The following is a 27,407-nucleotide window of genomic DNA, read 5'->3' as shown; positions in this document are numbered from 1 at the left end:
TATACACATCCCAACTATGTACAAAAATAACAACGCCATTAGTCCCTCTTCTGATTTGACTTCATTAGATCATGTTCATGCCCAGTTCGTCCCTCCTCGTCCTGCAGAATGTCGCAATGAATATGCATAGTAGGCTGAACCAAAAGCTGGGCTGCTCTGTAAAATCCGGACAAAAATTACTACAAGGTGAGCGCATATACGAACACGCCCATCATGGCTAACCCGAAGTTGAATGAGATGTGCGAAGCTGCCCCTTCGGTCTCCGAAGGCTGAGCCGCATCGCCAGTCTGACTGGGGTTGTCGCCATTGCTCGAGCCAGTGCCACTAGGGCTCGTGTTTTCGCCGCCGGGAGTGTTAGACCCATCGTTGGACACAACATTGAGCGACAAGTCGTTGATTTGCTGGCCGTTGCTACCAGTGACCTTCTGTTTGACGTTGGTGTCACCAATATCCACCAGCTTGCCGTTTGTTGGGTTCTCGATACCGTTGTCGATGAGATCCTGGCATCCAGGGCAGACAGCCGGAATCGTGAAGTTTTTACTAAACTGTTCCGCGGTTATGAGGCTGCCGTCGCATTCGGGGGCTTTGAGCTCGGTAGACTGAGGGTTGGTCGCCTCAAGAGCGCTAAGGTCGAGCTTGTTGAATTGGCTCTGGAGGTTGTCGTAGTCCTTCATGAGTGTAACGGAGCCGTCTTGGTCAATTTCTACTAGACCGTAGTCTGCTTCCTCATGGGAGTACTCGTAGACAAGACCACCAGAAAGTGCCCTCATCTGGTCGCCGTAAAGGGCCTGAACTTCGTCGAAGTCACGAGGCATGACACGGTTGCAGCCATACTCGCTGAAAAAGACAGGGACAGCAGAGTCGGCGAACATAGTGGCCAGGCCATCGTATGTGGAAGTCTGATAGTTGTCGCCATTACACCAGCTGTAGGAGTTGAGTCCGAAGAAGTCGGATGATGATTCATCTTGGTCGTGGACACACTGCATGTAGGCCCAGGTGTCTTGCAGGATCTCACGGACATCTGCGGCAGAATAGCCGACCGGGATGGTGCGGTCGGCATGGTTCTTAATGTAGTTCTTCATGTCCCGCTGAACAGCCTGCGAATTTGTTAGCTTATATCATCGTGAGAAACTGCCCAGGATAATTGAACATACCCGGATGTACTGGGGGTTGAACTCAGCAGTGCTCAGATCATTCATGACCTCGTTCGCAGAGAAGAAAGCCATGGTGTTGGGGAAACCTTTGAAGTTCTCAATGATACCGAACGCGCGAGTAAGGTAGTCGCTGTTGTAAGATGTCCATGGTTCCGCTCGGTTGATGCTCTCTCCGGGCAAGGGCGAGTTGACATCAAGGATCATGTAGATGCCGGCCGCGTTGAAGATGGAGGCACACTTGGAATGGTCGAGCGTAGGATCGAGATTGTAGACACGAATCGTATTCACACCCAGCTTCTGCATGAGGGTTGCATCTCGCAGACATTTGTCGCCATCTGTGAGAGGATCTTCGCTGTTTGTGGGATTGTACGCTCCCTGACCTCCGGGTTGGTAGTCGACACCAATAATCATCACCCGCTTGTTCGTGGCGGTGTTGATGAAGTCCTGGCCACGGATTTCAACTGGCTGGACGGCATAGGCGATGGATGAGAAGAGCGCGGGGAGCAGCGCGACTGCGCGAGTGAACTAAGAGAAACGTTAGCGTGGCTCAGAATGCAGGGAACATGGATTGCATGCTGTAGACATGGAACGTACAGAAGGCATGGCAGCGAAGGACTATTTCACAACAACGACGGTAGAGCGAAAGACGTAGAAATCCTTGGGCGATTGCAGCGACTACTGTCTCGCCTTATAATCCTTCAGATTGCCGCTTGGGTTGGTATCGCAATGTTATGCACCAAGACTAGTTGCAGTGGATCTTGGCCGCGGAGGAGCAGCTAAGACGGAATCGCTTGCCGGCTACTGTGCTGTGATTCGAGCGAGAAAAACGAACGGCGTGCATATGTAGCCCGCTGGGAATGATAAAAACCAAAAGTGACCAAGGTCGCTGGGGAAAGAGGATGAGAGGGACAATGAGACAGCGAACACAAGACATGTGTCTGTTTCCTCGCCAGCCGCAAGCAGGCAGTGGCTCCCCAAGCCAGCGCTTTGGGAAGGCGTGCTTACAGCTTCATCCCATCTCGGCAAGGATGACTTCCACGATAGCAGGAGCGGGATGACCTCTGGACCCACGCCGCTGCCATTGCCAATGCGACCCGCCCGGAAAGCTCTGAAAGTGTCAACTCTAGCGTACTCCGGGTGGGCCGTGAACTCGTCCTGGCTTTACCGATACACTTGTTCTTTGCCGTTCCAAGCTTGTTCCCAAAGTAACAGGAATGTGTCCAATTTGTGAGCCGTGTTGGACGCTGGAGGTGTAGGATCGTGACGCCATTGTCGAAACAAGTGGCAGGGATTTGCTGCACTCCAGCCACTTCGTGCGTTTGCGCGCCAATCATCGCGATCGAAGCTCCGACATGCACCTTGGCAATGTTTACTGCACATGCGGGAGACATGGCGCGCCTGACACTTGAGGACATGTCTATCCTGTCAGATCATCGCTAAGCTAGATTATCTGTGGTTGAGGTCAATGTATCATCGCGTCCGTCTTCACTGATAGCGTCAAGTCGATTATGGAAACAGACGGACAAAATCGTATTCTATACATGTCGGCTAAGGTAGTTTCTGCACTTGGGCTCAACGTCTACTCCAGGTGGATACAAGTGGGTCCCCTTAGCCGCGAAGTTTAGGCTTCGAGGTCCACACGCATGAGCTTGTCCTGCTCGGGCGGTTTTGAACGCCGAAGCTATGCATTTTGAGAACGCCATACCAACGAGGCCACAATCTGTAGATCGTTCCGAAGCTTACCCACCAGGTGAGGGTCGACGTTATCGGCAACGACCTTGCGTCGGCGGTTGAGGCGCCAGTCGCCTGGCGTTTGGCTATCTTGCGTGTTCAAAGCTGCGAACTGGAGACAGTGTAACAAGCTTTCTGGTGCTCCGCCTCATCCTGTCATGTCCACATCTTGTGCCTTCCTTTTCATACCGCTTTCGCTCGCCTCGATCTGACCCCGGAACTTGGCTTGCAGCGCTTCGAGCAGAACTTCTTTGACCACTGCGAGACTGCCAACGGCGGCATGCGTGGCTCCCTCGATCAAAGCATCTGGATCTGAGCCGACGTCCCCCTTCATCCATATCTCTGTGATCTCGTCTCTTGAAGCCAGGTATCCGACTACACAGGCAGCAACAACCTCCTTGTGTTCCGCTGGACAGGGATCGAGTATTCTAGCCGGCTCTTGCTCTCGTTTTGACTCGGGGTTTCGCGTGATCGCGGCGACACCTCCACACACCACATCGACGCAGTCTATCCCGGCGTCCGTTATGGCAGCGCTGGCGACCGTGATGCATCCTGCTAGCACGTTCAATAGACCCCATCCACTCCCAGCAGCGCTGCCCCCGCTAGCAGAATCTCCCCACCAGCCATCTTCATCTCCTTCCAGTATGGTGACTACAACTTCAACCCCGCTCTTGGGCCATCTCTCTCCGATGATGACACCTCGTAGCGCAGTCTCTAGATGAACTCCCAGGTCGCGCTCTGCCGAATCACGTATGTAGCCTCGCCGTTGTCGTGTTGCGAACGGCGCAAACTTAACCGTGGTTGTAAGGAGGAGCGAAGGACTGAAGGGCGCGCTACGGGGAAGAGGCTTGGGGCCCTGTATAGAAGCCGTGATCTTGAGAGATGAAGTCGGCGGGATGAGGGTCGACTTGGTCGCGGGGGAGGAGGAGGGTATTTCGAGGTACGCAGAACCCGACGCTGAGGGTATGATGGATGTTTGGAGGACTGCTGATGTATTAGAAGCAGAACATGTATGGATACGCATTGCAGACGACATGCAGCTCGCTGACAGCTGTTGAAACCGACATCGCTCCAATCGAGCTCTAAATCCATGCGTAGGGAGACAAACGGGGTCTTTCGGGCACTTACAGATCCTGCGAAGCTCATTCGCGCCTCTTGACCTTGTCGGCCTCAGCTTTTCCAGGTACTGCGGCTCTCTTATAGTGCGCGCGAATACTGGCGCACTCGTACCACCACTGGGCGCATTGTTTCTTCTCCTGTCTGTGTTCATCTTGTCTGTGATTGTGTTGTGCTGGTGCGTTGCGTACATACGGATGATTTCATGGTGTTCAGAAAAGTGGATGACTAAGCGCAGATCTGCCAAGATTTCGGGACCCTCAAGTTCAATTTTCTTGCGCGTCCGGTTCAACTTTCTTTCCTTACCTCACATCCGCGCTCAAGGTACGTTCACCTCCTTTCCCTTCATTCTCCTCCCTTTTATGATTGATACCTTGAAATAGTTCTTGCGATCTTAGATGAGCTTTGAACATGCACCACCCTCTGATTTCAACTTTCGAGCTTCCGCTTTCGCATCAGACTTTGTGACTCTAGCTAACTCAGCTCAGATGCAGTCCAGTATTAAGCCAGACCGCGCGATGATGCGACTCGCAGGCATCTAGCTATGATCTCATGGCTGCGACACAAGTCTGTCTTCTTGGGCATCCAACTCATGCGCCACCATATATCCTGCTAACCTACAGCACTCCTCAGCATATACTGATTAGTGGTAAGTCTTCACTCTTTCTTCTCTCTTCGCTTTATATGATGATCGTATTATTTCAGTTCTGCTACTGAATCTCTTTGAAGAAAATTTATACCGCTTACCTTTGTCTGATATCACTTTACACTTCCAGCTCATCACTTCGCAATTTGAAGGATCTCGCTGACATTGTAACCAGACACACATTCTAGATCTTACCACAACAAGCCTACTGTCCATGGTAAGCACCCCGTCCCTCTCCCGTTCCGTTCAAGGAGGAAAACTAGTCTATCCATTCAACGACATCTGTCGCCGGGTCACCCTCCCGCACCCTACCAGTCTCGGCTGGGATGACGGGTTGTGGAGTTGCACTGTTGGTTCGTCCAACGCCGCGTTATTGTGGTCTTTGAGCCAAAAGTCGCGGCAATCCGTCTTGGGCTGCCGCGACCCGAGGCCAGGCGATGGGGGATGATTTAAAACGGCTTTCTGAGTACACAACACACGTCGATACTATTACGAGATCGCTGTTCGAGCATCGCTAACGACGCTCAGATTGTTGAGAGGAAGCATAGAATGATATACTGGGAGTCATGGTATTGGCTATAGTAGATACTCGTACATCGAATGCATTCATTTAACGCATAACTGTTTTGCATTGCTGTATCCCGTGATATTCACTCTCGATTCCTTGCAATGGGACAATTCGCGGTTGCAGCAACGCAACGTGCTGTTTCCCCCTCATTCCTGCGTGACCCCTGTGCAATATACGACGCAATGTCAAGAATACGAAAGTCTAGCTCATCCTCGTTCGTGTACCGTTACCATTCGCTGCTTGGACGGGGATAGCCACTCCTGCACATCATTGCTCTACAAGTCTGAAACGGCCATGCTAGGTGGCTTGGCTTAGCCTCCCACCTCGGGGATCTGGCAAAGTGGCAGCACTCGAACGACCACCACCGTGCATCTCGTCAGCGCTGCGCGTCGAGTCGATTGATTCGGCAACATCCGCTGCGACGCGACCGAGCTATCAGCAACCTGTCCGGACGTCACCGTGGCCTTAGCGAACAAATCCTTGGCCCTACGACGGAGGTTATCAAAGACGCGCAACACCCCAAACGCACGCGGACACCAATCTGAAGACGGACATCGAAGCGTCCAACCTCGCGACTACACTGAGGAGCGGCAATTCCCCTGGTGGAGATCAACAAGGAGTGCAAAGTGGTGCTCCGATCAGCAACTTGGTGATCTGGCGGGTCTTCGGTGACCGGGGTTCTCCAAGGGAGCATTCGACATTTGGCGCCCATCTCTCTGGATGTTGCCATTACATTCCTCGTCAAAAGGGAAGATGCACCGCCATGCCTTTTCCAACGGGGCATATCCCTCACAAGGAGGGGGCACCTTTTCAATCCAACCTCACAAGTACGTCGAGCCCGCGCAGCCAGCATCCTGCGCCTCCTTTACCCTCACAACCTAAATGAACATGGTTCTAACACTCGGTGCACCTTCAGATTCCAGCCACGGTCACAGCCCGCGCTCCGGCGGCGGAGAACACTGATCCAGCGCTTGCTGATCGTAGGCTCGCTGTTCTTTACCGCCCTATTCTTCTTCTTCCCCGACTTGCGACCGAACCTGGGCTCCGGGCCTCTCAGCTTACTCACTACGAGCGATGACGCGCAACTCGAAACGGTACGATACTACGACCTAAACAATGTCCAAGGCACGGCAAGGGGATGGGAGCGGGAAGAACGCATCCTGCTATGCGCTCCGTTGCGAGACGCGGCTCCGCATTTGCCCATGTTCTTTGGCCATCTAAAGAACCTCACCTACCCGCACAACCTTATTGACTTGGCGTTCCTCGTTGGAGATTCCAAGGACAACACCATTTCTCTCTTGACAGAGAAGTTGGAGGAGCTACAGGCCAATCCCGATCCCAAGCAGCAATTTGGCGAGATCTCCATCATGGAGAAGGATTTCGGACAAAAGGTCAACCAAGATGTTGAGAGTCGTCACGGTTTTGCGGCACAGGCTGGCCGCCGAAAGTCAATGGCGCAGGCGCGAAACTGGCTGCTGAGCGCTGCTTTGCGACCAACGCACAGCTGGGTCTATTGGAGAGACGTCGATGTGGAGACTGCTCCCTTTACAATCTTGGAAGATCTGATGCGACACAACAAGGATGTCATTGTACCGAGTATGTACGGCCACACATGGTACAAGTTTGCACTGCTAACATCTTACTTAGACGTCTGGCGACCGCTTCCGGACTGGCTCGGCGGAGAGCAGCCATACGATCTGAACTCCTGGCAAGAATCCGAGACGGCTCTTGCTCTTGCCGACACTCTCGACGAGGATGCAGTCATTGTTGAGGGATACGCAGAGTACGCTACCTGGCGCCCGCATTTGGCCTACCTTCGCGATCCCTACGGCGACCCAGACATGGAAATGGAAATTGACGGTGTTGGTGGTGTCAGTATTCTTGCGAAAGCCAAGGTCTTCCGTTCCGGTGTCCACTTCCCTGCGTTCAGTTTCGAGAAGCACGCTGAGACGGAGGGATTCGGCAAGGTGAGCTATGTCATTACACCTCGCACAACAGAGCTAACACATGGCAGATGGCAAAGCGCATGAAATTCTCCGTCGTCGGCCTTCCCCACTACACTATTTGGCATCTTTACGAACCCAGTGTCGACGACATTCGTCACATGGAAGAGATGGAGAAGGAACGCAAGGCAAAGGAGGCCGAGGAAGAGGCCAAGAAGGCAAAGGAGAACAAGATTAAGGAGAACTTTGACGAGAAGAAGAGCGACTGGGAGAAAGAGAAGGCGGCGGTTCAAGACATGGTTCAGCAAGCAAAGAACGAGGAGAAGGCCGCAGCCGAAAAGGCCAGGCAACAAGAAGCAGCAGCGAAACAGGAGTCGAATCAGGCAGACACCAGAGAGGAGAAGCCAGTCGAAAAGAAGGAGGGCGATCAATCGTAGTCGTTACAGCACCCACATAATCCCAAGGGTACGGGACCTCGGTCTGCATCCATGTTCGCAATATTGGACCACGGTGGGTCGAACCACCACAGCAACGACACAACGATTGAGGCAGATTGGGCACAGATCTGACCTTTGTTTCTTTCGATCTACTGCATGCTTTCATTATAGCCTACAGATTCCCAAGGCAGCAATACTTGGCGGACTCGGCTTCGGATGGTGGCATTTCTGCTTGGAGGGTGTTTGAAGACGATGCGGAGGAATGTACACATTAGACAGCAGCTCTTGCATCATAGGCGTTGTAGGTTCAGCAGTAGATGAGCACTACGTTTGTTTGTAACAATATCAAAGAACGTTATGAAATCCAAGCGGGAAAGATTAGCACAACTTTGCATGCTTCTGTGTTTCGTCATGGCCGGCGTCTGACGCTGGCCGGACCCCTGGCCTCAGCACCTCCGAAACTCCGCTAGAGCTAAGCCGCCAAATGTTCGGACGGTGCAACTCGACGCCTGGAATCGATTGCGTGCGACTTGAGGACAGATTGTCGAGGGTAAAGATCATTCCACACCCCAAACACCTCAATATTCGGTTTATTACCAGGCAGCAGCAATCGGGAGGATGCGTGTCATCTTTCAAGTCGACTGAAGTAGACCTATAGCTGTCCATGTGCCCTCCACCATAAAGACACGACGCCGCGCACCACACTCCTGTCGCATACACACGTATACCGCACACCTTTCAGCGCCATGTCGAGCACCGACGGCGACGATCATGTCGCGTCGACACTCCAAGAAACAATCGTCGACCTGGATCCCCGACCTATTACTGTCGCAGTCAACCCAGTAGCTCTGGTGGTGACAGAATGCATTACCGTCACGTCGGCGATGCGAAAGCATGCCCGCTGGGCACACTCGTCAGTCGCGGCTATCCTAGGGAGCTCTTCCAACAAGACACCAGCTGTGCAACGACGCGACCGCACGGGACAGGGCATCATAAGCGCGGGCGAGCAAGAGGAGGCCGTACCGAGCAGATGGGGCCTGCGGGGGAAGAAGGGCAAGAGCATGCAGGACAACCCCCTCATGTCTGCCTTTGCGCGCCTGAGGAACGACCTGAAGGGTTGCAAAGGTGAATGCTACAGTCGGGACGATACATGGGCAATGCTAATGCTACACCAGACATCCGGACCTTCGATACCCCCTCCATGCTCCACCCCTTCCTACAAGTCATCCGCTCCTCCTCCACCTCCGCGCCCATAACCTCGCTCGCCCTCATCGCTATAACCAAATTCCTGTCGTATGGCATCATTGGCCATGACTCTCCACGTCTACCAGAAGCTATGCAGCAGCTCTCCTCCGCCATCACACACTGCCGATTCGAAGCCAGCGACTCGGCTGCTGACGAGATCGTTCTCCTTCGTATCCTCAGGCTTATGGAAGTCATGATCTCAGGCCGGGGAGGAGAGGTACTGGGCGACGAGAGCGTATGCGAGATGATGGAGACAGGCTTGAGCATGTGCTGCCAGGCGAGACTGTCAGAATTGCTTCGACGCTCGGCAGAGATTGCCATGGTGTCCATGTGTCAGGTCATATTCCGCAGACTGAAGACGCTCGAGATTGAATCGCCGGATGAGCTGGACGCCATGGACGAAGAGCTGGAAGGAAAAGACGAGCAAGATGGTTTGAGAATGGACCCAACTGCAAATGGCGAGGGAGACTCTGCACAGCACAAGGTCGAAGCGCTTCAGCAACCAGTCGATCCTGAGAAGGGACAGGAAGACAACGACAGCACCGCGAACCCTGCGAGCAGTACCCTCGATCTACCGGCGACCGCCGCGGATGGACAGCCACAAACCCCTCTCGAGATCAAGCCTTACTCCTTGCCGTCCATAAGAGAGCTGTTCAGAGTATTGGTTGATCTGCTGGACCCCCACGACCGCCAACACACCGACACCATGCGCGTCATGGCCTTGCGCATCGTCGACGTTGCGCTCGAAGTTGCTGGGCCATCGATAGCAAGCCATCCCAGTCTGGCGAATCTGGCCAAGGACACTTTGTGCAGGCACATCTTCCAGCTCGTCAGATCAGACAATATGGCCATATTGAACGAGTCATTGCGTGTTGCTGGTACGTTGCTGGCGACATGCCGAAATGTGCTCAAGCTGCAACAAGAGCTTTACCTCTCATACTTGGTCGCATGCCTCTTTCCACGAGTTGAAATACCCATTGAGCCGGGCATCGAACCTTCATTATACGAAGGAGTTCCAAGTGCGCCTAGTCTGATCAAGCAGCCGCCGCAACAAAAGAGCAACTCAAGCGGTCGTTCAACTCCAGTGCCTGTCAAGGATCGGCAAAAGCTGGGCCTGGAGGGAGGTGCCCGAAAGCCGGATGCTCGAGAAGCCATGGTGGAGAACTTGGGTGGCTTGGTCCGGATACCTTCCTACATGGCAGAGCTTTTCGTCAACTACGACTGTGAGATTGATCGTGGAGATGTCTGCATGGATATTGTAGGACTTCTCTCCAGAAACGCTTTCCCAGACTCTGCGACATGGAGTACTGTCAATGTACCTCCACTGTGTTTGGACGCACTGCTTGGCTTTGTGCAATCCATGGCAGATCGCCTCGACGATGAGCCTGTAACAGAAGGCTATCCAAGTGTTGAGTCACTCCGTGAGCAGCGAGCGCGCAAGGCGATCATCATCCGCGGTGCAACTAAATTCAACGAGAAACCCAAGGCTGGTATCGCCTACCTTGCACAACAGGGAATCATCCGAGACCCAGACGATCCTAAATGCATCGCTGAGTTTGTCAAAGGTACTACAAGAGTCGATAAGAAAGTATTGGGCGAATTCATCTCCAAGAGAGGAAATGAGGCGATCTTGAGCGAGTTCATCAACTTGTTCGACTTCAAAGGACAGCGGATAGATGAAGCGCTTCGACAGCTCCTGCACGCCTTCCGTCTACCTGGTGAATCGGCCCTGATCGAGCGAATTCTGACAGAATTCTCTGAGACGTACTTCAACATGGTCAAGCCTGAGGGGATTGCCAACGGCGATGCCATCTATATCCTCACATACGCTGTCATTATGCTGAACACCGATCAACACAACCCCAACTTGAAGACGAAGCGAATGCAGCTGGAAGATTTCACCAAGAACGTTCGAGGTGTTAACAATGGCAAGGACTTTGAACCTGAGTTCTTGCAAGGAATCTACGAGTCCATCAAGAATCGCGAGATCATATTACCCGAGGAGCACAGCGATCGAAACGCATACGACCACGCTTGGAAAGAGCTCCTGGTCAAGTGTCAGTCGACGTCCGATATTGTCATCTGCGACACCAACATCTTCGATGCGGATATGTTCGCTGCGACGTGGAAGCCAATCATAGCGACCCTATCCTACGTGTTCATGTCTGCTACTGACGATGCAGTCTTCTCACGCGTTGTGCAGGGCTTTGACCAATGCGCCCAAATTGCTGCTAAGTACGGCCTGACTGATGCTCTTGACCGTATCATCTCTTGTTTGTCGTACATCAGCACATTAGCGCCTGATGTGCCACCAAGCACTTCGCTCAACACGGAGGTTCAAGCCGACAAGAAGAGCGTCATGGTCAGCGAGACTGCTGTGCGCTTCGGTCGTGACGGCAGGGCGCAGCTAGCGACCGTAGTCTTGTTCCAGGTCATCAAGGGTAACGAAGCATCGATAAGGGATGGCTGGCAACATGTAAGATTGTCGATTTTGTTGTTCTTCTGCACGTTGCTAACAACACTAGCTCATTCGCATCATGGTGAATTTGTTCGTCAACTCGCTGATACCACCCTACTTTCTTTCTTTCCAGAAGACGCTCGCTCTAGCACCCATACCACTCCAGAATCCAGCACAAATCATCGACCGTGCAGAGCGTCCAGCAGATACTGGCATCTTCTCAGCCCTGACATCATATGTGTCGAGCTTTGCCAATGACGAGCCTCCGGAGCCATCCGACCAAGAGATTGAGTACACACTTTGTACTGTGGATACTGTCAAGGAATGTCACTTCGAAGATATCCTTGCGAACATTAGCCAGCTACCAGTGGAGTCTCTGCGATCGCTTCTATCATCTTTGCTTGAGCATCTACCTGAAGATGGTTCACCTAGAGTCATCGTTGTGAAGCCTGAGATACCTGGCGCAAGTCCGCGAACGACCGGCCCTAGACAGAAGGGCAAAGGTCCGCTGTACGACCCAAGTCTTGTTTTCGTCCTTGAGCTGGCGACTGTCCTAGCACTGAGGGATGAAGAGACGGTCAAGGAGCTTGCAAAGGATGTAACGGATGCTTTGGCGTCTGTCATCCGAGACGCTCCTAAGCATCACTATGTGGTCATTGCACGATCGGTATACTATCTTCTGAGCCTACTCAAAGCCAGCAACGTAAGTTTTAATGCACTTCCGGGATAATCCAACACTAATTGACATAGGACTACGACTTTATCCGTGCGCCAGTCCTTATGCACACGTTCTCCAGCTTCAGTGATGCTCTGCTGCACGAGTGCGCACAACCGATCCTCAAGGGACTGACAGACTGCTGTAAGGGTTCAAACGCTCTTCGCAGCGAACTTGCAGGATCACCAGATTTCTGGACCATTCTCAGCAGGCTTTCAGGAGTGCCAGATGCTGCGGGGGATGTGTTCCAACTCGTCGAAGACCTTACTACTTCGCCTCAACCCGGCATCACTGCTGATAACTACGAAGCTGCGATTGCGCTTCTCAATGAGTTCGCAACTGCAGCTCAAGTGGGAGCTCGGGAAGAGCAATTGCATGACCAGGCTGCACGACGTAACAAGGGCCAGAAGCCTAAGAAGCTTGAGAGCAACGAAGTTGTCGTACGCGGTAGCACTGCTATGAGCATTGTCTTCCAACTTTCCAGCAGGGTACCAAACTTCATCGAGCAGTCTCACCTCGAGACTACTGAAGGTAGGACGATTTACCACCTCACTAAGCATCCAGGTGCTAACACAATCTCAGCATGGACTGCGTACTGGTCTCCTATCCTCAAGACCCTCGCACATCAATGTCTCAACCCCTGCCGCTCCCTGCGCCAGCAAGCTTTTTCCTCACTCCAACGAACTCTTCTTTCCAACGACCTCGCCTCCCCCGAGCATCGAGAATGGACCGCAATCTTCAGCGAAGTCCTCATACCCCTCATCACCCAGCTTCTCAAACCAGAGGTCTATCAATCTGATCCTCTGGGCATGAGCGAAACCCGAGTCAGGGCCGCCACATTGCTGAGTAAGGTCTTCCTCCACTATCTAGTGCTGCTTGACGGCTTGTCAGGCGAAGAGAACGAGGACGGAGAAAAGAGTCTATCTTTTGAAGACTTGTGGATCACAATAGTCGGCCTCATGGATCGCTTGGGCAACAGTGGGCAAGGCGATATGGAAGAAGCCGTTGCCGAGAACCTCAAAAACATGCTTTTGGTACTCAGCAATGGCGGATATCTTGCACCGCCTGATGAAAACCCCAAACGAGAGGAACTCTGGCACGAAACCTGGAAGCGCATCAATCGCTTCCAACCCAACCTCTTTGCGGAGCTGTTCCCGGAAGAAGCTGGAAAGCCTGCGAGACCGCGACCGAGTAAGGACGAGCGAGCGGCGAAGAGTGAGCCGGTGATTGATGGCAGGGAGATGGATGTCGCCGAGAGGAAGAAGGGAGGTAGTAGTAGTGGAGAGACTGCGGACGGTAGTGAGGAGGGTGAAGAGGAGAGGGAGAAGGTCGCTGAGAAGGAAGGCTAGGATCTTCTTTATCATGATGGCATCAGATAGGAGGGGATTATGATACGCAAGGTCAGCATTGTTATCGCATTGCAGGATAGATGGAGTGAGAGAGGTAATGAAGAGAATTACATGACATGACACAGCATGATGTCCAATGTGCTGCTTCATGATCTCTTTCGTACTAACAAACTGTCATGTCCTCCTCGTTGAGACAATGCAAATGACTGATCGTCAGTAGAACATGGCACAAGACTTCATACACATTTGCTCACTGCACTAAGAGTCAAATAAACCGCATCATGAGCAAAAGGCCCATTACCTGGCTTGGATGTACACATTCGAATACTTCATCTATCTCTCGAAAAATCTACATTGAAAACTCCCTCCTCCCGTGGCCCCTTGTTCACTTCAAGCATGAGCCATGGCAGCAGCAGCAGCAGCAGCAGCAGCGGAAGTCTCGGCGGGAGCTGCTTCTGCGGTAGTCATAGGCATCTCAGCAGGGGGTGCCTCGGCGGGTGCTTCGGCAGCGGCTGTCGTCTCTGCTGGGGCTTCTGCGGCAGATGTCGTTGCAGGGGCTTCTTCAGCGGGAGGTGCCTCAGCTGGCGCCTCGGCGGGAGGGGCGGGAGGGGCAGCAGCGGGATCCTCGGGGGGTGCAGGTACAAAGCTGTAAGAGAGTTAGTATTTGTATGATCGGAAGCACGACCAAAATGTTGGGAGGGATCAAGACTTACGCAGCAGCATCTAGAGCAAGTTTGCCGGCCGTTCCACCCACAACATCAGTGCCATCCGTGCTCGATTCGCTCTGCTGGCTCAACTTGACATAGTCGGCCAGCTGTTGCGTACTGGCAGGGTTGATCATCATGACCTGACCCTCCTGGCAATGCGGTCCAGTAGCACAGTACAGGAACATGGGGTCAGCACTAGTGACGGGCATGTTGAAGGTTCCGACATCTGTCTGGCCGTCTTCGAAGGGGATGTGACCGCTGTGGACACCCCCATCCATGGGAGTGCATGCTGTATCGGCAGTCGACTGCGTGACGGTGTGGTTGCCGTTGGAGAACTGGAATTGGACAATGTCGCCGACTGCTGCGGTGATGGTGTTGGGGATGAAAGTATCCTGGGGACCGCCGACAATTACGGGGATGATCTGGCTGGCGCGGCGAAGTGGGTTGGCTTACGTTTGGTTAGCTGAGAAAAGATGAGAAGATCTATGTGTGACCTACACTTGATACTAGGCAGTCTGTTGACAGTCCTAAAGGCCGGGCCTGGAAGCGCACTCGCGGTAGCGATCAGCGCGATGGAGAAGATGGATGACTTCATTGTGGGATAGCAAATAGCTTGAGTTACAAAAAGGTATCGAGAATATAGAAATAGGAACTAGACTACCGTTCAACGGTGGACTGAAGAATCGAAAGTAGAGATTATGTAAAGACCGTTCTACGGTTTGCGTAGTCAAAAGAGTGATGCGAAGAGAACAAAGGATAGACAGACTTCAATAGAGCAAGAATGCACCTACAAGTACTTTAGCTCATATACGCTTGCATCCTCCGCTATCACATCCTCCACACGCCCGAATCAATCTTTTGCCTCCTCTATCCACACCATGAATCTTGCCTACGTAGCTTACCTCCTGCCCATAACACCTCAAACATTGAAAATGGCCTGAGGAATCTTAGGGCAGCCACAGGCCAACCTATGGCGCACAGCCATGTGGATACCCGAGCTGTAAGACCAGGGCGGCCAAGCTGTCGCATTGTTGCACGTAGCCTAAACGATGTTTGACAGCCTTGTTTGCCAAGAGAAGGCATGGGAAAAGCGCATGGGTGAGGCGGTAGTATGCCGTTTGAAGATAAGTGGGGAGAGGAGTGCCGAGTTGCATCATGGTCGTTTGGAAACCTCAAGTGCCTTACCAGGCGTGGCGCTTAGGCTTGGGGAGGCAGAGGCGGGTAAACGGCAGGGTATGTTTGGGCGATGGGTGAACACATATCCAGAAGTGGTGATGCGCGCGCTGATGGTTTTGATGGAGTCGATGGTCGAGCTCTGGGAAGGAGTGTCAACGACCCATCTCGTTGAAGAAAGGGCTTGCAAAGATTTGCGACATCAACACTTCTCCTAACGCATCAATCGATCATGTAAAAACAAAAGCGCATTCACGATGCGATCGAAGCTGTGGGTACCCAAGGGTCTGGCAAGCATGTCGCAGAGGTCGGTGCTTGGTTCCTGCCTCGGTAGACGGCCTGGAAGCTGGAAGCGAACGTTTGGGTCCACCGCGACCCGCGGTCTCCTGTAAGTCCGCGGTCCTCAGTACGCCAAACACTTCATGTCCGGCTTGGCTCAGCGCATGACTACTGCTTTTTTGTGAGCAATGCGATGGTGAGTCAAATAAGTGTCTATACCATGAGATGGATATAGCCTCCACTTGCCGACAACCGGGGATCCTCCCCATAAGGCACGATTAGTATTGTCTCCATGACGACAGGGGCTATGCACAGATTGGGAAGGAACTTCTTGTCTGCTACTTTCTGGACGTCGCATCTCGCTGGCCATGTCTCTACTAGTATCTAGTAGCTACGAGCTCATCCACTACGCTCACCCAGAGGCTTTGTCTCTTCTATGTTCCTCGATACGAATATTAAGCCGAAGTGTCTGACCCCAATGACTGTTACTAGATGTTCTCTGCCCTCGAGGGCATAGGCAGGCGCGACAGAGATCCTTAATCTCATTCACTCTTCCTTTTCCTAGCGAAGACCTGTCAGTTCTTGTTCATCTACGGTGAGAACCGGCACCAGGGATGGCTACAATTCGTGTCGCATTCTATGGAGACCATCTTAAGGTAGTGGTATACTTTACCTCCGGAACTGTCTATTCGTTAAGATTTAGTACTATGTAAATTTTAGCCACCTTAATGCCGGTATCGTTCTGACTGGAGACTTGATGGGAGTCTGCAGGCGCTCTTTGGGACATAATGCGCGAACGGGATAGTAAAGATTGGAAGCCGTCGTCGCTCGAAGACGATGAGGAGAAACAAATGAGATCCACGGCTGCCAACAGCCAGAGCTGACATGTGTCTGCACGTGACGTTGGTGTCCAGCTTCGCCGCAATACTGCAGGTTTCAGAAGGTTGAAGCTTACGCCGCACCCCGCATTCTATGCTTCCTCAGAGCGTCTGCCGCTCACTCAACTACTGGCTACTCTGCAGTTTGAACGAAAGGATAGCATTCTCATGGCGAATCTTGCGGAGTTGCCAGCTGAGCTCCTCATAGACATCGTGCACTCGTGTTCCCACACAGACATCAAGCATCTTAGCGAGACATGTCGCCTTCTCCATAACAAATTGGTACAGCTTGCTTCTGCTCTCATCTTGCTGCTCTCATCTGCTAGCTTTTCTGACCAGTTGCCAGCTACCGGAGCTTTTCCGAAACCTCGATCTAAGCACCCACAGTGCCACTGTCGAATGTCCCTACGAAGTTTACAGCGAGGGTTCGATCGGGCGACGCACCACAAGCCGAAATGTCATGGTACATCCCAGATCCCTCGCTAGGGAGTGGATCATTATCGACAAAATCACTGCGAGGAAGCAAGAGCTGTTGGTGAGGACCGTTGCCGAGAAACCTACCTACGCAAAGTACGTACGTGAGCTACACTGGACAGTTCTTGACAATTATCAAAACATCACCTATTCTCGAGAGCTTCTCGACGCGCAAACTCATTACTGGCGTAACCGTTGCTCTGAGAAGGGTTGGGCTTTATGTACGTGCGGCATGCGCATGGTACATGCACCTGGATCGGGAGTTCGACTCAGTGCAAGCGACAAGCGACACCTGCTGTGGAAAAAGTCTTACGACAACGGCAACAGAAGGAGCCAGGATGAAATATACGAGAGCACTCTCCCAAAAGAACGGGAGAAATTCCCACCAGAAGATGGTAGGCTATAGCTTTGATAACTGAGGATGGATCTTGACGCTGCCAGAATCTCTTTGGCGAACATTTCATAGTTTCGCGCATGTGATGAACGTCGACCTTTGTTGGCTTAGGTAAGACTTACGGATACATATACATTACTGGGCTGATCATAAGAACCAAAGACCCTGGCGGGAGGCCACTGTGCCAACACAACTCTTCCATGGTGCTCAATCCATCCGAATAAGCGGACGCATGACGCGCGAACTTGTTACGAGTATTCTCGGGGGTCCACGGCTCGAGAGCCTAGATCTGAATGACCTCAAGCTATGGGCGGAGCTTGAGCCAGCTTCGAATTTCAACCAAAAGTCATCCGCATCGGGACTCGCAAGCTTTGTCTCAGATACAGTAGAGCCTGAACTAGTACCGCCTGCTTCGAATCACCTCCAAGAGCTACGGAAATATCTCAATGTGAATCGTGCAAGACTACGGATGCGACCAAATGAGCAAGTACTGGCCGGCACTCTTGACACGCTCGCAGCCCGCCAAATCGCCCTTAGTTCTCTCCGTATCACTTTGGCAGGACCTGCTTCGGGTTGCCACCCAACGACTCAAGATGATTCACTGTATCGCTCATGGGCACGTTTCCTAGCATCGACACGCAATACTCTTTGCAATCTCTTCTTCGAACAATGTGAAGGTAGCAAGACGTCGTCCGGACCTCATAGGGGCCGTGAGAGAAGGCAAACAGATGAACCCCGTCCGATGGACTGGCTTTTTGTGCAACAGGTGCTACCTGTTTTGCTAGGCGCTCCATGGCCGCATATCAAGCGCATGGAGATCATAGGCGTGGGACGAATCGACCGCGCGTACCAAGACCATCTTGGGCGGCACGAGGAGGTGGTACGTGTCGCGTTCCCTCAAAAGGCTAGAGAGCAGCTTCGTGAACTCCTGGACTACGAAGCAGAGTTGGTAATCGAAGAGCGGTCGTCTGCAGAGGGTGAGCATGTCGATCCCGCTGATCCGGGTATTCCGCCCATATATAGTCAATGGGAAGATTGGAAGGCAATCATAGATAGGCGCAAGCAACGGGACCACAGCGACAGTGGAAGAAACGAGACTGGCGGACTCGCGACTTGTCGAATCAGCCCTCAAGAGCAAATGATATTTCGATGGCCGTATAGGAGCTCGAAAGATCTGGAAAGCGCTCTTCGTATTGTAGACACGAGATACTTGCTGTACGAGGAGTATTTGGGAGGAGGGCCCAACCCCGAAATCGAAAGGGCATGAACGAAAACTCAACGGTCTTCTACAGGTCTTAGCGCGAAGACGGTCTGATCTTCATATGTACGCTTTGGCATCACTAGACGTGATAGTCATATGGCAGAACAACGAAAAATCCGAGTCCTCAAACACATGTAAAGTTTGTTGTCGTGTTGTTAAGGAGCACTGACAGAACACGCTCGGCCCTCATGACGAATGGGACATAGCGCGCTTCGGCCGGAATTACTTTTCCGCCAGCCTGTAATTTTCTCTGAGCTCCCACCCGCCCATTCATCTTTAGTCTCAAGCTTCACGGGAATCTCACGGAAGACCAGCTCCAGCAGCCTGGGGTGAGCGTCGCACTATTCACGATGCATACACATATGCTGTTAGCCCCACGTACGGGTGCTGCTGCATTGGACCGCGACCTCGGCTGAACGCGATCCATGAGTGCGGAGACCGCTTCCAACCGCTCTCCGCAACACATTGCGAAACTCAACTATCCAGATACCCTCCCTCACACCATACCACAAGATGCGGACAGTCTCGGCGCTAGCCTCGCCTCTGCGGAGATCAACACCTACAATAGCCCGCCAGGGTACGCGGAGATGCTTCTCGAGCTCCCACAACCTGCAGGCTACATGGGGTTTCATAGGATTGGGGCGCATGGGTTAGTATTATCGCAGCTCACATGACTATCATTCACTAACATCGATACAGGGTATCCCATGGCGAAGAACCTCAGAGCGAAGATACCGGCTGAAGACACGCTTTTCGTGCACGATGTCAATACCGCAGCTACAAAGCAATTCCTCGAGGAGCACCCACAAGGCGTACGAGTTGCTGAGAACGTTCGAGAAGTCGCTGAAAAAGCCGTACGTATACCTCTTCCTCTACTTCCAGCACTCTTATGATGAATTAATTGTTCTATCAATGATCTAAGTTGGGGGCCATTCGTGGCCCTTCTCCTGATTACACAAATATTATAGCCAATCCTCTGATGCTTTATACACAACACATCTTCTCGTCAAGTACTTCAAGTGCAGTCCACTGACAGTGTTGCAGGAAACTATCGTCACATCCTTGCCAGAACCTAAGCATGTCAAGGCAGTTTTCAAGGAGATGCTGGAGCCAGCTACTCTGCTTTCAGACAGCTCCATCAACAAAGAACGCTTCTTCATCGATTGCTCAACCATCGACCCTATGACCTCTGGTGAAGTCGCGGAAGCTGCTCACTCCACTGGTCAAGGAAAGTTCATTGATGCGCCGATGTCTGGTGGTGTTGTTGGTGCGCAGGCTGGTACGCTCACCTTCATGATTGGTGCGCCGCCTGAGGCAGTTGAGGGCGCCACCAAAGTTCTGTCATTGATGGGTCGGAGAGTGGTCCACCTTGGCGGGCCAGGTGCTGGTCTCAAGGGCAAGCTTGCAAACAACTACCTGCTTGCATTGAACAACATTGCGACTGCAGAAGCGATGAGTATGGGCGTGAAGTGGGGCCTTGATCCCAAGGCGCTAGCCGGTATGATCAACACGGCGACTGGCAAGTGCTGGCCCAGTGAAGTCAACAACCCTGTTCCCGGCGTCATTGAGGGCTCTCCTGCTAGCAGAGGCTACGAGGGAGGCTTTGGTATAGGCTTGGCGAGTAAGGATCTAAAGCTTGCGCTGAAGGCTGCTGATGAGGCTGGTGTCAAGCTTGCGCTGGGAGAACCAGCAAGAGCGCTCTACGATGCTTGCGAGAAAGCCGAAAACTGCAAGGGCAAAGACTTCTCAGTAGTCTACAGGTATCTTGGAGGCAAGGAGTAAACAATATAACCTCAATCAACATCAAATTACTGCTTCACACGTGTTTCCCTTTCCTTCTGATGTGCATCTGATGAATTCCATAGTCATGCCTATCGCGAAGGGCTTTGTAGAGCGAACAAGAGCTCCGTCTTGATGTGCGTGCCACGTGTGCGACCCAGTAAAGGGGGGAGGGGAGAAGCTATGATCACGGTGGGAGAAAGATGGGAACAGCATCACAATATATCTGAAGATGCGTAGAGAAAGAAGAGACCTTGTTGTTACGACTAAAAGTATGTATGCCGTAAAGTATCTTGAGACCCAGTACTCCATGACCCGTCCGAACGTCAGCCCACAAATCGACAATCGATGCAGCAGCGCTAAGTGCGCTGCAGTGGATCGAGACAGTAATACATGGATGGAGAAAGTCAGTGATGAAAGATGCCCATAGCCCTTTGATCCCTAACCCATTGACATCCAGACCGTAGACCCAGAATGACAGACATTCAGTACAGTCAAATCCTGCGACCACGGTTTCGCGAAAATAGACCAGACAACGCGAAACCAGGCTCAGATCTGTAGTGCAAAACAGTAGGGTCGCAGGACGCAATCAACGCAAGTAGAAGGAAAGAACATGACAGAGCAAGACAAAGGGATTGCAAACGCCCATATATCGCACACAAGGGATGACGGGTCATCCTGAACAGAATAGGCAGCTCAAAGGTGAGAGGGCCTGTAATCGTACATGTACGAGTCGTATCGTATCGTCGTGAGTCATATCGAAAAGGAAGGTCGGAGAGTTCGTAGAAGTCGTTATCTGGAGTAGGGCTTGTTCATCAGCGCGATTTCGCGCGCAACTGTTGCCCACTCCAGGTCGCGGCGAAGAGGCTCATTGTGTCGTTGACGCTGGTACTCTTCCCACTTGAGAAGTTCGTAAGTGAATCGAAGGTGTGGTTGAATTATAACATTAAGTCGTCGGGCCCGAACAAAGCAGCTGGAACGAAGTTAGTCGAAGTTAGATGGAAGGCCACTCGTTACTTACTAGGCACGAGGGAAGGATAGACCCATCTCGTTCATAACTTCAGCAATACAAATCGTTGCAGAACGCGACACGCCGACACGGCAATGCACCAAAGTAGCGCCTCCTTCTTTCTTTCCTGCTTCTACAGAACGTTAGTAATTCGAATCTCATCGTGGAGTTATGTTCACTCACCAATGAATTTTAGGCAACGCTCAAATTCGCCCCAGAGAGGGTCTACGCCATTGTCCTGAACTCGGTCGACCATCAGGAAGTTCTCGGCAGGCCAGTCGAGCTTCTTCTTGACGTCTTCCGGCCAAGACAGCGGTTCTCCAACACTCAGGATGCGGGTAATACCCATAGCACGGAGGAGCTCCGGATTGTTAGCGTGTCCAAGGTTGCCGAGGTACATGTAAGGCAAGATCCGACTGGGCAGACTGCCGTCAAGCTTCGAAAGCCACCGTGGTTCCGAAAGGTTCAGAACGCTCTGATTGAAGCGAGGAGAGTCTTGAAGAATTCGAGGTTGGATCGCTGTCAGAAGGGCGACATCTGAAGGGTATGCGAAGAAATTGCGGCCTTTGTCGCGATGCATCTGAATCCAAGCATCGTGAACAGGCAGGCCTTCAGCATACATGAAGTAAGCCAAAGCAAGAAGAGTCGTCTCGGTGTAGCCATCTGTGCAGTGTATCAAAAACTTGCGTGGCGCCGCAATGTCGTCCATCTCTATAGCTTCGTCTTCTTCTTCCCGTCTTCGCTTCGACCGCCGGACCTCATGTGGGTTCGCTAATTCGTACATCCACTTGCACATTTCCATTAGGCCGTCAACTTCGCCATGCGCCCATGTAGGAGGCATGATGCTTCCGGATGAGGGAAATTCCATGTGCAGGGTGGATTTGCGGTGGACTCGTTCCAGACCCATGCGGAGAGCTCGCAACGAGCGCGATTCGGGTACATGCGCAAGATCGGTCGCTTCGATAAGCATATCGTAGCCTTCTTCGCCCACACAGTCCGGATGTAGTGCCTGATCAGGCGTTGGTCCCAGGAAGACATTGTTGCTGATCTCAGTTGCTTTCGACATTGCACTCATCTCGTATCGTTCCCAATAGACTGAATGTTCATGTTAGCAGCGGATGACTTCCTTTTACATCATAACTTACAGAAATCGGCAATTTCCCCTGTCATGTCGCCTGTGGAGTTGATAGCGACCAACTTTGGGTACTTCTCCTGCATGGACGCAAAGGGATCTAAGCTCATTAGTTTTGTACACTTGAGAGCAGCCACTGGTCGTACCTGAGAGCATGAACGTGTTGAACAAGCAATGCGGGAACCCGTTCCTTGCTTCATACTGCCTCTGCGCTCTGGAGATCTTCTGAGCGAGCGCTATCGTGTCTTGCGGTTTGGTTTTGTGGTCGCCATACACTATGATGTCTGACACCATAGCCAGTTTGCAGGCCTGGATCTGGAAGTTGCGCACAGAAAAGCCATCCTTGGGGTCACATTCAATAAACCTGGGCGTATCAGAAGACATCGATTCCAGTAGCTCATCCGGTGCGATTGCGCCCTTGAGCTTGGAGGCTGACAGGTTCCCGCCAGTCTTGACAACAGTAATACTGCGAATGCACCTGGGAACTTTCCGACCGCTCCGGCGTCGGGAAGAGAAGAAAGCAAGCTGTATCTGATTCTCGGAGTGGAGACCGTGCATCCACGGGAAGACTTGGTCAGGGTTCGGAAGCGGCTGCGTTGCAATGTGCTCTAGGGCTTCCGCCATGCGATCCGCGGTGATAGTGTACACGGGTGGGTCATCGGAGTACAGTGAACAGTATGCATCTGGCGGGTATGTGATTGACGAGGTTTCGATAAGACTGTCCTGTCGCGGGGGCGATGCTGGGGGGGTTGCAGGGAGTCCACCAGGAGAGCACTCCGGGATGTGCTTGTTCGGGATAGCAGTAGGCGTACCACGAGAAGAGGTGTTGAGCGACAGGTGCGGTGGAGGCGTCGAAGAGCGACCGGGCATAGAAGGATACCTGGCGACAGCAGCAGCCATGTTTGACCAGTCTGAGGCTTGGGATTAGAATGTGATCGAAGGCGCGCAACGTGTGAAGAGCCTGTGGTGGGCGGAGAATCAATTGGGCAGGCTCCTTGCAATAGCAATAGGCTGGCTAATAGTGATGGTCCCTTCCCAATCAAAGAGATGCAGCGGAGGGGTCAGAGGACCACCAATGTACAGCAGGAGCGTGCGTATCACGACAGGGTGAAGTGACAGAAGTGATCTATCGCGCAATGAATCAGTACGCGGGACCGAAGGGCATCTTATGCCTTGAGCTGTGGAACCTACCGTGATGAAAATTTGGGGGAGAAGGCGCACGTTAGTTGTTGAGTTGATCAACAGCCGGGGTCAAAGAGGTAAGCACGAGGGCCGTCGAGAAGTTGCGACCCTTTGCAGGAAGGTACGACCTACAGCGCGACGGTGGACATGATGTGAGGATAGGTAAGTGAAGAATTGGTGGGGAATGGATTGAGCTGGATTAAGTCGAGAAGAAAGAAGAAAACATGGAGGGGCGAGGGGCGTCGATGGAGGTTGTAGCCACGACGAGGGATATGGGCGTCTCTAGTGGTTCCCCGCTATCTGACTTTCCCAGCATTCGACAAGGCGCCGTTTTAATTCACCCAACCCAGCTTCGTGGTGCGCGCCACCATACAATGCCTGCTCCGACAGCTAGCTCTGCAATCGTTGGCCCGTGTAGACGACACAGCACACGGGGCATGCACAGAGGCTGTTCCTGCTCCATGACAGCCGCTGGGATTCGGCAGCATCACGGCGCAGTCGTCCAAGGGCGATAAGGATGCCAGTGGGTGGGTCTGGCAGACTGGGCAAGGATGCGTGCGGAGATATGAGGGCACGCAGTGTGCATGCTAAACTAGCCAGTATAGAGCACAAGTCCCGCTAACAAGGACGTCGCCGGCAGCGTGGAATCGGGCTGACAGTTAGTGTGCCATTCGCATGCGGATCCAGCATCATGCCCCACTAGCGTGCAGCTCAGCAATTGCCACCCAACACGCGAGCTTAAAGTCTGGAGCTTCATCGAGCGATTGCCGATCAACCCCGCGTCTTTTGGCACTCTGGAGCCGCCGACGAGACTAGAGTCTGGAGCCTCCTCATGGCTGTCAAACGACCAGCTGCAGACTGCATACGCTTTAAACGTACTAATTAAACACGATTCACGAGGCCACACCGTTTCGTCCACCTCATAACCCCGCATTTCGTTGTCGCTTCTTATCGCTTTGCATGGACGTAGGCCAGGACCAGGTGTCTTTGTTCGTTTACTAAATCCGAGCCTACTGTGTATGCCCAAGTTTTTGAGTCGTAAGCCCCGATGCATGCTGACGCACGATGTGACAAACATTCTGGAGCACACCTTGTCACGAAGCCCTAGACGCCGGACATCATAATATGTGAAGTGGATTCGTGTAAGATTTTTCGGGTTTGGGTTGCTAACCTGCAGCTGGTCTACATGGTGATGACTGCTCGCGTGCCTTCCATACACGCACAGCCGTTCGTATCCCGTTCAATCATGACGCCCAACTCCTCGCATAAACTCAGTATCCAAATCCTCGTACGTTACAGATATGATGGAAAGGTATCACTCCGACAGGGTCCATCCCGCAATCCGCGCTCCGCAAGCCAACACCCATCCTCATACATCAAGCTCGGCTTTTGAGTTCAGTATATCATCGACGATAGAGCGCTGAACAGCTATCCTGTCCTTATCGCCCACGTCCTGCTCTCTCAACAGGACCGCGAGTACTTCGATCGGCGGGTCGAGATCGAGCCGTTGCGCTCGCTTCCAGCGCTTCAACCGAGCGATTCCGGTGCATGGCTACATAGCGCAAATCATGTTAGCGGTGCACCAAGACGTGGGGGAGCATCGAATGGCAGGGTGCTGGGTAGTAAACTTACGCCATAGTGCGCGCTCATGTCGAACTCCCTGAGGATCTTCTCGTGCAAGCTTAGAGCTCCCTGATGTGCCCTTGATGCACGTCTCTGCTTCTCCTTTGCAGTCCAGTACTTCTTGATCGCAGCATCTGATATGCGCCGTGCCTGGTCCTCCTCTGGTGTGCTCTCAACCTCCTGCGCCTTGACCTCCTGTTCTGTTTGCTCGATGATCGCAGCATCCGTCGTTGTCGGCTCAGTTTCCGAGATATCAACTATCTCCGGCTTGATATCTTTCAGTTTCGCCTCGAGGAGGTTCTTCTTTGCGCCTTGTGCTTTGACGCCGGACTTTGTGACCTTATTCGTCGTTCCGTGGAATGCGAGAGTCGACTGTTGCGATTTGGCCGCCGGGCCCGAGGCTTTGCGTTTGGGTGCCATTTTGATGTATTTGCGATCGATGTCGTATGGTTCTTAGGTATTTGACGTTGTGATAGCTGCGTGCGATGATGGGGTGGTTGGGTTCAGTGACCTCATTCGATTTGCTTGGCGTCGATCGGGGTGCCTTCCCTGGTTGCTGCAGTGATACGCGAGATCGCGCAAACATGTGACCGCGCATAAATCTCCACCCCCACATCGTGCCGAAACCGCGGGATACTTTGCATGTGCTTTTAGAGCCACTCTGCCTTTTTCTGGTAAGTTCAGCCTTGCTAGACATGTCAAGATCGTCAATCTTCTTAAAAGGATCGCGTATGCCTGACTAGACATGGAAGTCCGCGATGAGGAGTATTGACTCATCCATGGATACATAGAATGTGCTATGTTTCCTAAGCCTTCTCTCTTACTGACTATGAACTAAGCGCTCGAATAAGACCTCAAGAACCATAGTCGACCATGACTTCCACGACACCCCCAGACGTCGCCGCTCACGCAGAATCTTTGATCCCCAGATTCCATCTAACCCGCCTCCTAAACTCCGACCAAGCCGGTCGTCGCATCTCCCTCTTGGGCACTATAGACTCTAAACCCGCTCTCCTCCTCGCCGAACGCGCCGCATTCGACACCAATCCCACCATCCTATCCAACTTCTCCACCTCGCTTCGCAATATCAAAAACCTCGGTGCAAACGACATCTACGCCTGGTTCCTCGCAAACTCCAACCCCAGCGATGAGAATCCGCCTCCAGACTTCAAGTTGAACCTAATCTATCCTTGCACGGAGAAACACATCAAGAAGTACGAGCAACAGCGCTTAAGAGTTGTCACCGAGACTCCAGAGATTTACGGAAAGTATGTTAGGCCATATATGCAGGCTCAGCGCGAAAAGGGCGCGTTGAACTGGGTGTTCAACATCATTGAAGGGCGTACTGAGCAGGAGGATGTCATCTATCGTGAGGCGGGCGAGGAGGGCTTCTTGCTATTGCCTGATTTGAACTGGGACCGTAAGACGATGGGTAGTCTACACTTGCTCGGTATCGTGGAGCGAAGAGATATCTGGAGTGTAAGGGATTTGAAGAGGAACATGGCAGAGTGGGTGAAGCATATGCGGGAGAAGATGCTTGAAGCGACTGTTAAGTTGTATCCTGAGCTTGAGAGGGATGAGTTGAAGCTTTACGTGCACTGTGAGTTGATGCTAAGAAGAGGGCTGGAAAGATTTGCTAACGGATGTATAGATCAACCCACGTACTACCACTTTCACATTCATATTGTCCATGTTTCGCTGGAAGCGGGCAGTACGCAAGCTACCGGAAAGGCTTTGGGTCTAGAGAACATCATCTCGCAACTCGAGACCATGGCTTCGACTTCGTCCTCATCACCTCCCGGTATGCAGGATGTTAGCTTGACGTATCATCTTGGTGAGAGGAGTGATCTGTGGGAGAAGGTTTATCTGCCGCTCAAGGAGGGGCGAGAAGTCAAGGTGGATGACTTTTGAGCAAAGCAATACACTTTGAGGAGTATGGACGACAGACTTTATAGATCACAATGAACTGAACAGCTTTTGCGCTCCTCTTGGTCTCGTTGAAATCCTAGTGCCTCTTGCATTTTTCACATACCTTGCTGAGATACAGAGGCAATCCAGGCTGTGTTTTCATACTGATTCAGGGTTATGCTATCTTCCACATCCCTGGGTGAACTTCACTATGAGGCTAGTGTAATCCATGTAGCGTTGTACTTT

General features: G+C 52.4%; 10 protein-coding genes across 10 annotated transcripts; 5 read left to right on the top strand and 5 right to left on the bottom strand.

The window, feature by feature from the left end:
- Positions 1-119: 119 nt before the first annotated feature.
- On the bottom strand, positions 120-1,956 carry BKA58DRAFT_25823 (glycolipid-anchored surface protein 5 precursor). The gene is made up of 3 exons (XM_046166766.1): positions 1,749-1,956; positions 1,155-1,679; positions 120-1,097 (listed from the first exon to the last, which is right to left on the bottom strand). The coding sequence occupies exons 1-3, from the start codon at positions 1,755-1,757 to the stop codon at positions 180-182; spliced, it is 1,452 nt and encodes a 483-aa protein (XP_046031733.1). The 5' UTR covers positions 1,758-1,956; the 3' UTR covers positions 120-179.
- A 713-nt stretch (positions 1,957-2,669) lies between these two features.
- On the bottom strand, positions 2,670-4,182 carry BKA58DRAFT_374012 (exoribonuclease family protein). Its single transcript, XM_046169280.1, has 2 exons — positions 4,014-4,182; positions 2,670-3,869 (listed from the first exon to the last, which is right to left on the bottom strand). Exons 1-2 carry the CDS (start codon positions 4,153-4,155, stop codon positions 3,034-3,036), a joined length of 978 nt encoding a protein of 325 aa, XP_046031732.1. The 5' UTR covers positions 4,156-4,182; the 3' UTR covers positions 2,670-3,033.
- Positions 4,183-5,515: 1,333 nt separating this feature from the next.
- Positions 5,516-7,740, top strand: BKA58DRAFT_25796 (Anp1-domain-containing protein). The gene is made up of 3 exons (XM_046166765.1): positions 5,516-6,042; positions 6,132-7,182; positions 7,230-7,740. Exons 1-3 carry the CDS (start codon positions 5,936-5,938, stop codon positions 7,593-7,595), a joined length of 1,524 nt encoding a protein of 507 aa, XP_046031731.1. The 5' UTR covers positions 5,516-5,935; the 3' UTR covers positions 7,596-7,740.
- Positions 7,741-8,081: 341 nt separating this feature from the next.
- On the top strand, positions 8,082-13,592 carry BKA58DRAFT_329881 (cytohesin-2). Its single transcript, XM_046168142.1, has 5 exons — positions 8,082-8,720; positions 8,771-11,316; positions 11,366-12,001; positions 12,049-12,544; positions 12,596-13,592. Exons 1-5 carry the CDS (start codon positions 8,342-8,344, stop codon positions 13,360-13,362), a joined length of 4,824 nt encoding a protein of 1,607 aa, XP_046031730.1. The 5' UTR covers positions 8,082-8,341; the 3' UTR covers positions 13,363-13,592.
- A 160-nt stretch (positions 13,593-13,752) lies between these two features.
- Positions 13,753-14,664, bottom strand: BKA58DRAFT_434603 (uncharacterized protein; the record flags this gene model as incomplete). The annotated part of the gene is made up of 3 exons (XM_046173277.1): positions 13,753-14,008; positions 14,076-14,517; positions 14,568-14,664. The coding sequence occupies 3 exons, from the start codon at positions 14,662-14,664 to the stop codon at positions 13,753-13,755; spliced, it is 795 nt and encodes a 264-aa protein (XP_046031729.1).
- Positions 14,665-17,254: 2,590 nt separating this feature from the next.
- BKA58DRAFT_464750 (uncharacterized protein) lies at positions 17,255-18,674 on the top strand. The gene is made up of 2 exons (XM_046174931.1): positions 17,255-17,378; positions 17,430-18,674. Exons 1-2 carry the CDS (start codon positions 17,353-17,355, stop codon positions 18,532-18,534), a joined length of 1,131 nt encoding a protein of 376 aa, XP_046031728.1. The 5' UTR covers positions 17,255-17,352; the 3' UTR covers positions 18,535-18,674.
- Positions 18,675-18,800: 126 nt separating this feature from the next.
- On the top strand, positions 18,801-20,347 carry BKA58DRAFT_374003 (NAD binding domain of 6-phosphogluconate dehydrogenase-domain-containing protein). Its single transcript, XM_046169279.1, has 3 exons — positions 18,801-19,177; positions 19,228-19,382; positions 19,573-20,347. Exons 1-3 carry the CDS (start codon positions 19,042-19,044, stop codon positions 20,308-20,310), a joined length of 1,029 nt encoding a protein of 342 aa, XP_046031727.1. The 5' UTR covers positions 18,801-19,041; the 3' UTR covers positions 20,311-20,347.
- A 752-nt stretch (positions 20,348-21,099) lies between these two features.
- On the bottom strand, positions 21,100-23,348 carry BKA58DRAFT_397079 (dual specificity protein phosphatase PPS1; the record flags this gene model as incomplete). Its single annotated transcript, XM_046171400.1, has 5 exons — positions 21,100-21,280; positions 21,329-21,449; positions 21,500-22,411; positions 22,462-22,548; positions 22,595-23,348. The coding sequence occupies 5 exons, from the start codon at positions 23,346-23,348 to the stop codon at positions 21,100-21,102; spliced, it is 2,055 nt and encodes a 684-aa protein (XP_046031726.1).
- A 1,369-nt stretch (positions 23,349-24,717) lies between these two features.
- On the bottom strand, positions 24,718-25,794 carry BKA58DRAFT_374000 (DNA polymerase delta, subunit 4-domain-containing protein). The gene is made up of 2 exons (XM_046169278.1): positions 25,263-25,794; positions 24,718-25,182 (listed from the first exon to the last, which is right to left on the bottom strand). The coding sequence occupies exons 1-2, from the start codon at positions 25,671-25,673 to the stop codon at positions 25,000-25,002; spliced, it is 594 nt and encodes a 197-aa protein (XP_046031725.1). The 5' UTR covers positions 25,674-25,794; the 3' UTR covers positions 24,718-24,999.
- Positions 25,795-25,862: 68 nt separating this feature from the next.
- BKA58DRAFT_373998 (HIT-like domain-containing protein) lies at positions 25,863-27,231 on the top strand. Its single transcript, XM_046169277.1, has 3 exons — positions 25,863-25,927; positions 26,093-26,853; positions 26,905-27,231. The coding sequence occupies exons 2-3, from the start codon at positions 26,127-26,129 to the stop codon at positions 27,162-27,164; spliced, it is 987 nt and encodes a 328-aa protein (XP_046031724.1). The 5' UTR covers positions 25,863-25,927; positions 26,093-26,126; the 3' UTR covers positions 27,165-27,231.
- The last annotated feature ends 176 nt before the right edge of the window (positions 27,232-27,407 follow it).

The sequence above is a fragment of the Alternaria rosae genome (assembly GCF_020736505.1).
Source record: "Alternaria rosae strain MPI-PUGE-AT-0040 chromosome Unknown BKA58scaffold_1, whole genome shotgun sequence".
Lineage (NCBI taxonomy): Eukaryota > Fungi > Ascomycota > Dothideomycetes > Pleosporales > Pleosporaceae > Alternaria > Alternaria rosae.
The sequence above is the reverse complement of the archived record's forward strand: the minus strand, read 5'-3'. Positions and strand labels throughout refer to the sequence as shown.

Bases quoted from the DNA above. Each gene is read 5' to 3' on its own strand.
- BKA58DRAFT_374003 (XM_046169279.1), top strand. From the start codon at position 19,042: ATGCGGACAGTCTCGGCGCTAGCCTCGCCTCTGCGGAGATCAACACCT. The intron at 19,178-19,227 runs GTTAGTATTATC...ACATCGATACAG, and splicing joins CATAGGATTGGGGCGCATGG to GGTATCCCATGGCGAAGAAC. The intron at 19,383-19,572 runs GTACGTATACCT...ACAGTGTTGCAG, and splicing joins GAGAAGTCGCTGAAAAAGCC to GAAACTATCGTCACATCCTT.
- BKA58DRAFT_25823 (XM_046166766.1), bottom strand. The intron at 1,098-1,154 runs GTATGTTCAATT...ACAAATTCGCAG, and splicing joins TCAACCCCCAGTACATCCGG to GCTGTTCAGCGGGACATGAA.
- BKA58DRAFT_464750 (XM_046174931.1), top strand. From the start codon at position 17,353: ATGAACGTCGACCTTTGTTGGCTTAG. The intron at 17,379-17,429 runs GTAAGACTTACG...TAAGAACCAAAG, and splicing joins GTCGACCTTTGTTGGCTTAG to ACCCTGGCGGGAGGCCACTG.
- BKA58DRAFT_373998 (XM_046169277.1), top strand. From the start codon at position 26,127: ATGACTTCCACGACACCCCCAGACGTCGCCGCTCACGCAGAATCTTTG. The intron at 26,854-26,904 runs GTGAGTTGATGC...ACGGATGTATAG, and splicing joins GTTGAAGCTTTACGTGCACT to ATCAACCCACGTACTACCAC.
- BKA58DRAFT_374000 (XM_046169278.1), bottom strand. From the start codon at position 25,673: ATGGCACCCAAACGCAAAGCCTCGGGCCCGGCGGCCAAATCGCAACAG. The intron at 25,183-25,262 runs GTAAGTTTACTA...TGCGCTATGTAG, and splicing joins ACATGAGCGCGCACTATGGC to CCATGCACCGGAATCGCTCG.
- BKA58DRAFT_374012 (XM_046169280.1), bottom strand. From the start codon at position 4,155: ATGAACACAGACAGGAGAAGAAACAATGCGCCCAGTGGTGGTACGAGT. The intron at 3,870-4,013 runs GTAAGTGCCCGA...ATACATCAGCAG, and splicing joins GAATGAGCTTCGCAGGATCT to TCCTCCAAACATCCATCATA.
- BKA58DRAFT_25796 (XM_046166765.1), top strand. From the start codon at position 5,936: ATGTTGCCATTACATTCCTCGTCAAAAGGGAAGATGCACCGCCATGCC. The intron at 6,043-6,131 runs GTACGTCGAGCC...GTGCACCTTCAG, and splicing joins TTTTCAATCCAACCTCACAA to ATTCCAGCCACGGTCACAGC. The intron at 7,183-7,229 runs GTGAGCTATGTC...AACACATGGCAG, and splicing joins AGACGGAGGGATTCGGCAAG to ATGGCAAAGCGCATGAAATT.
- BKA58DRAFT_329881 (XM_046168142.1), top strand. From the start codon at position 8,342: ATGTCGAGCACCGACGGCGACGATCATGTCGCGTCGACACTCCAAGAA. The intron at 8,721-8,770 runs GTGAATGCTACA...ATGCTACACCAG, and splicing joins CGACCTGAAGGGTTGCAAAG to ACATCCGGACCTTCGATACC. The intron at 12,002-12,048 runs GTAAGTTTTAAT...TAATTGACATAG, and splicing joins GCCTACTCAAAGCCAGCAAC to GACTACGACTTTATCCGTGC.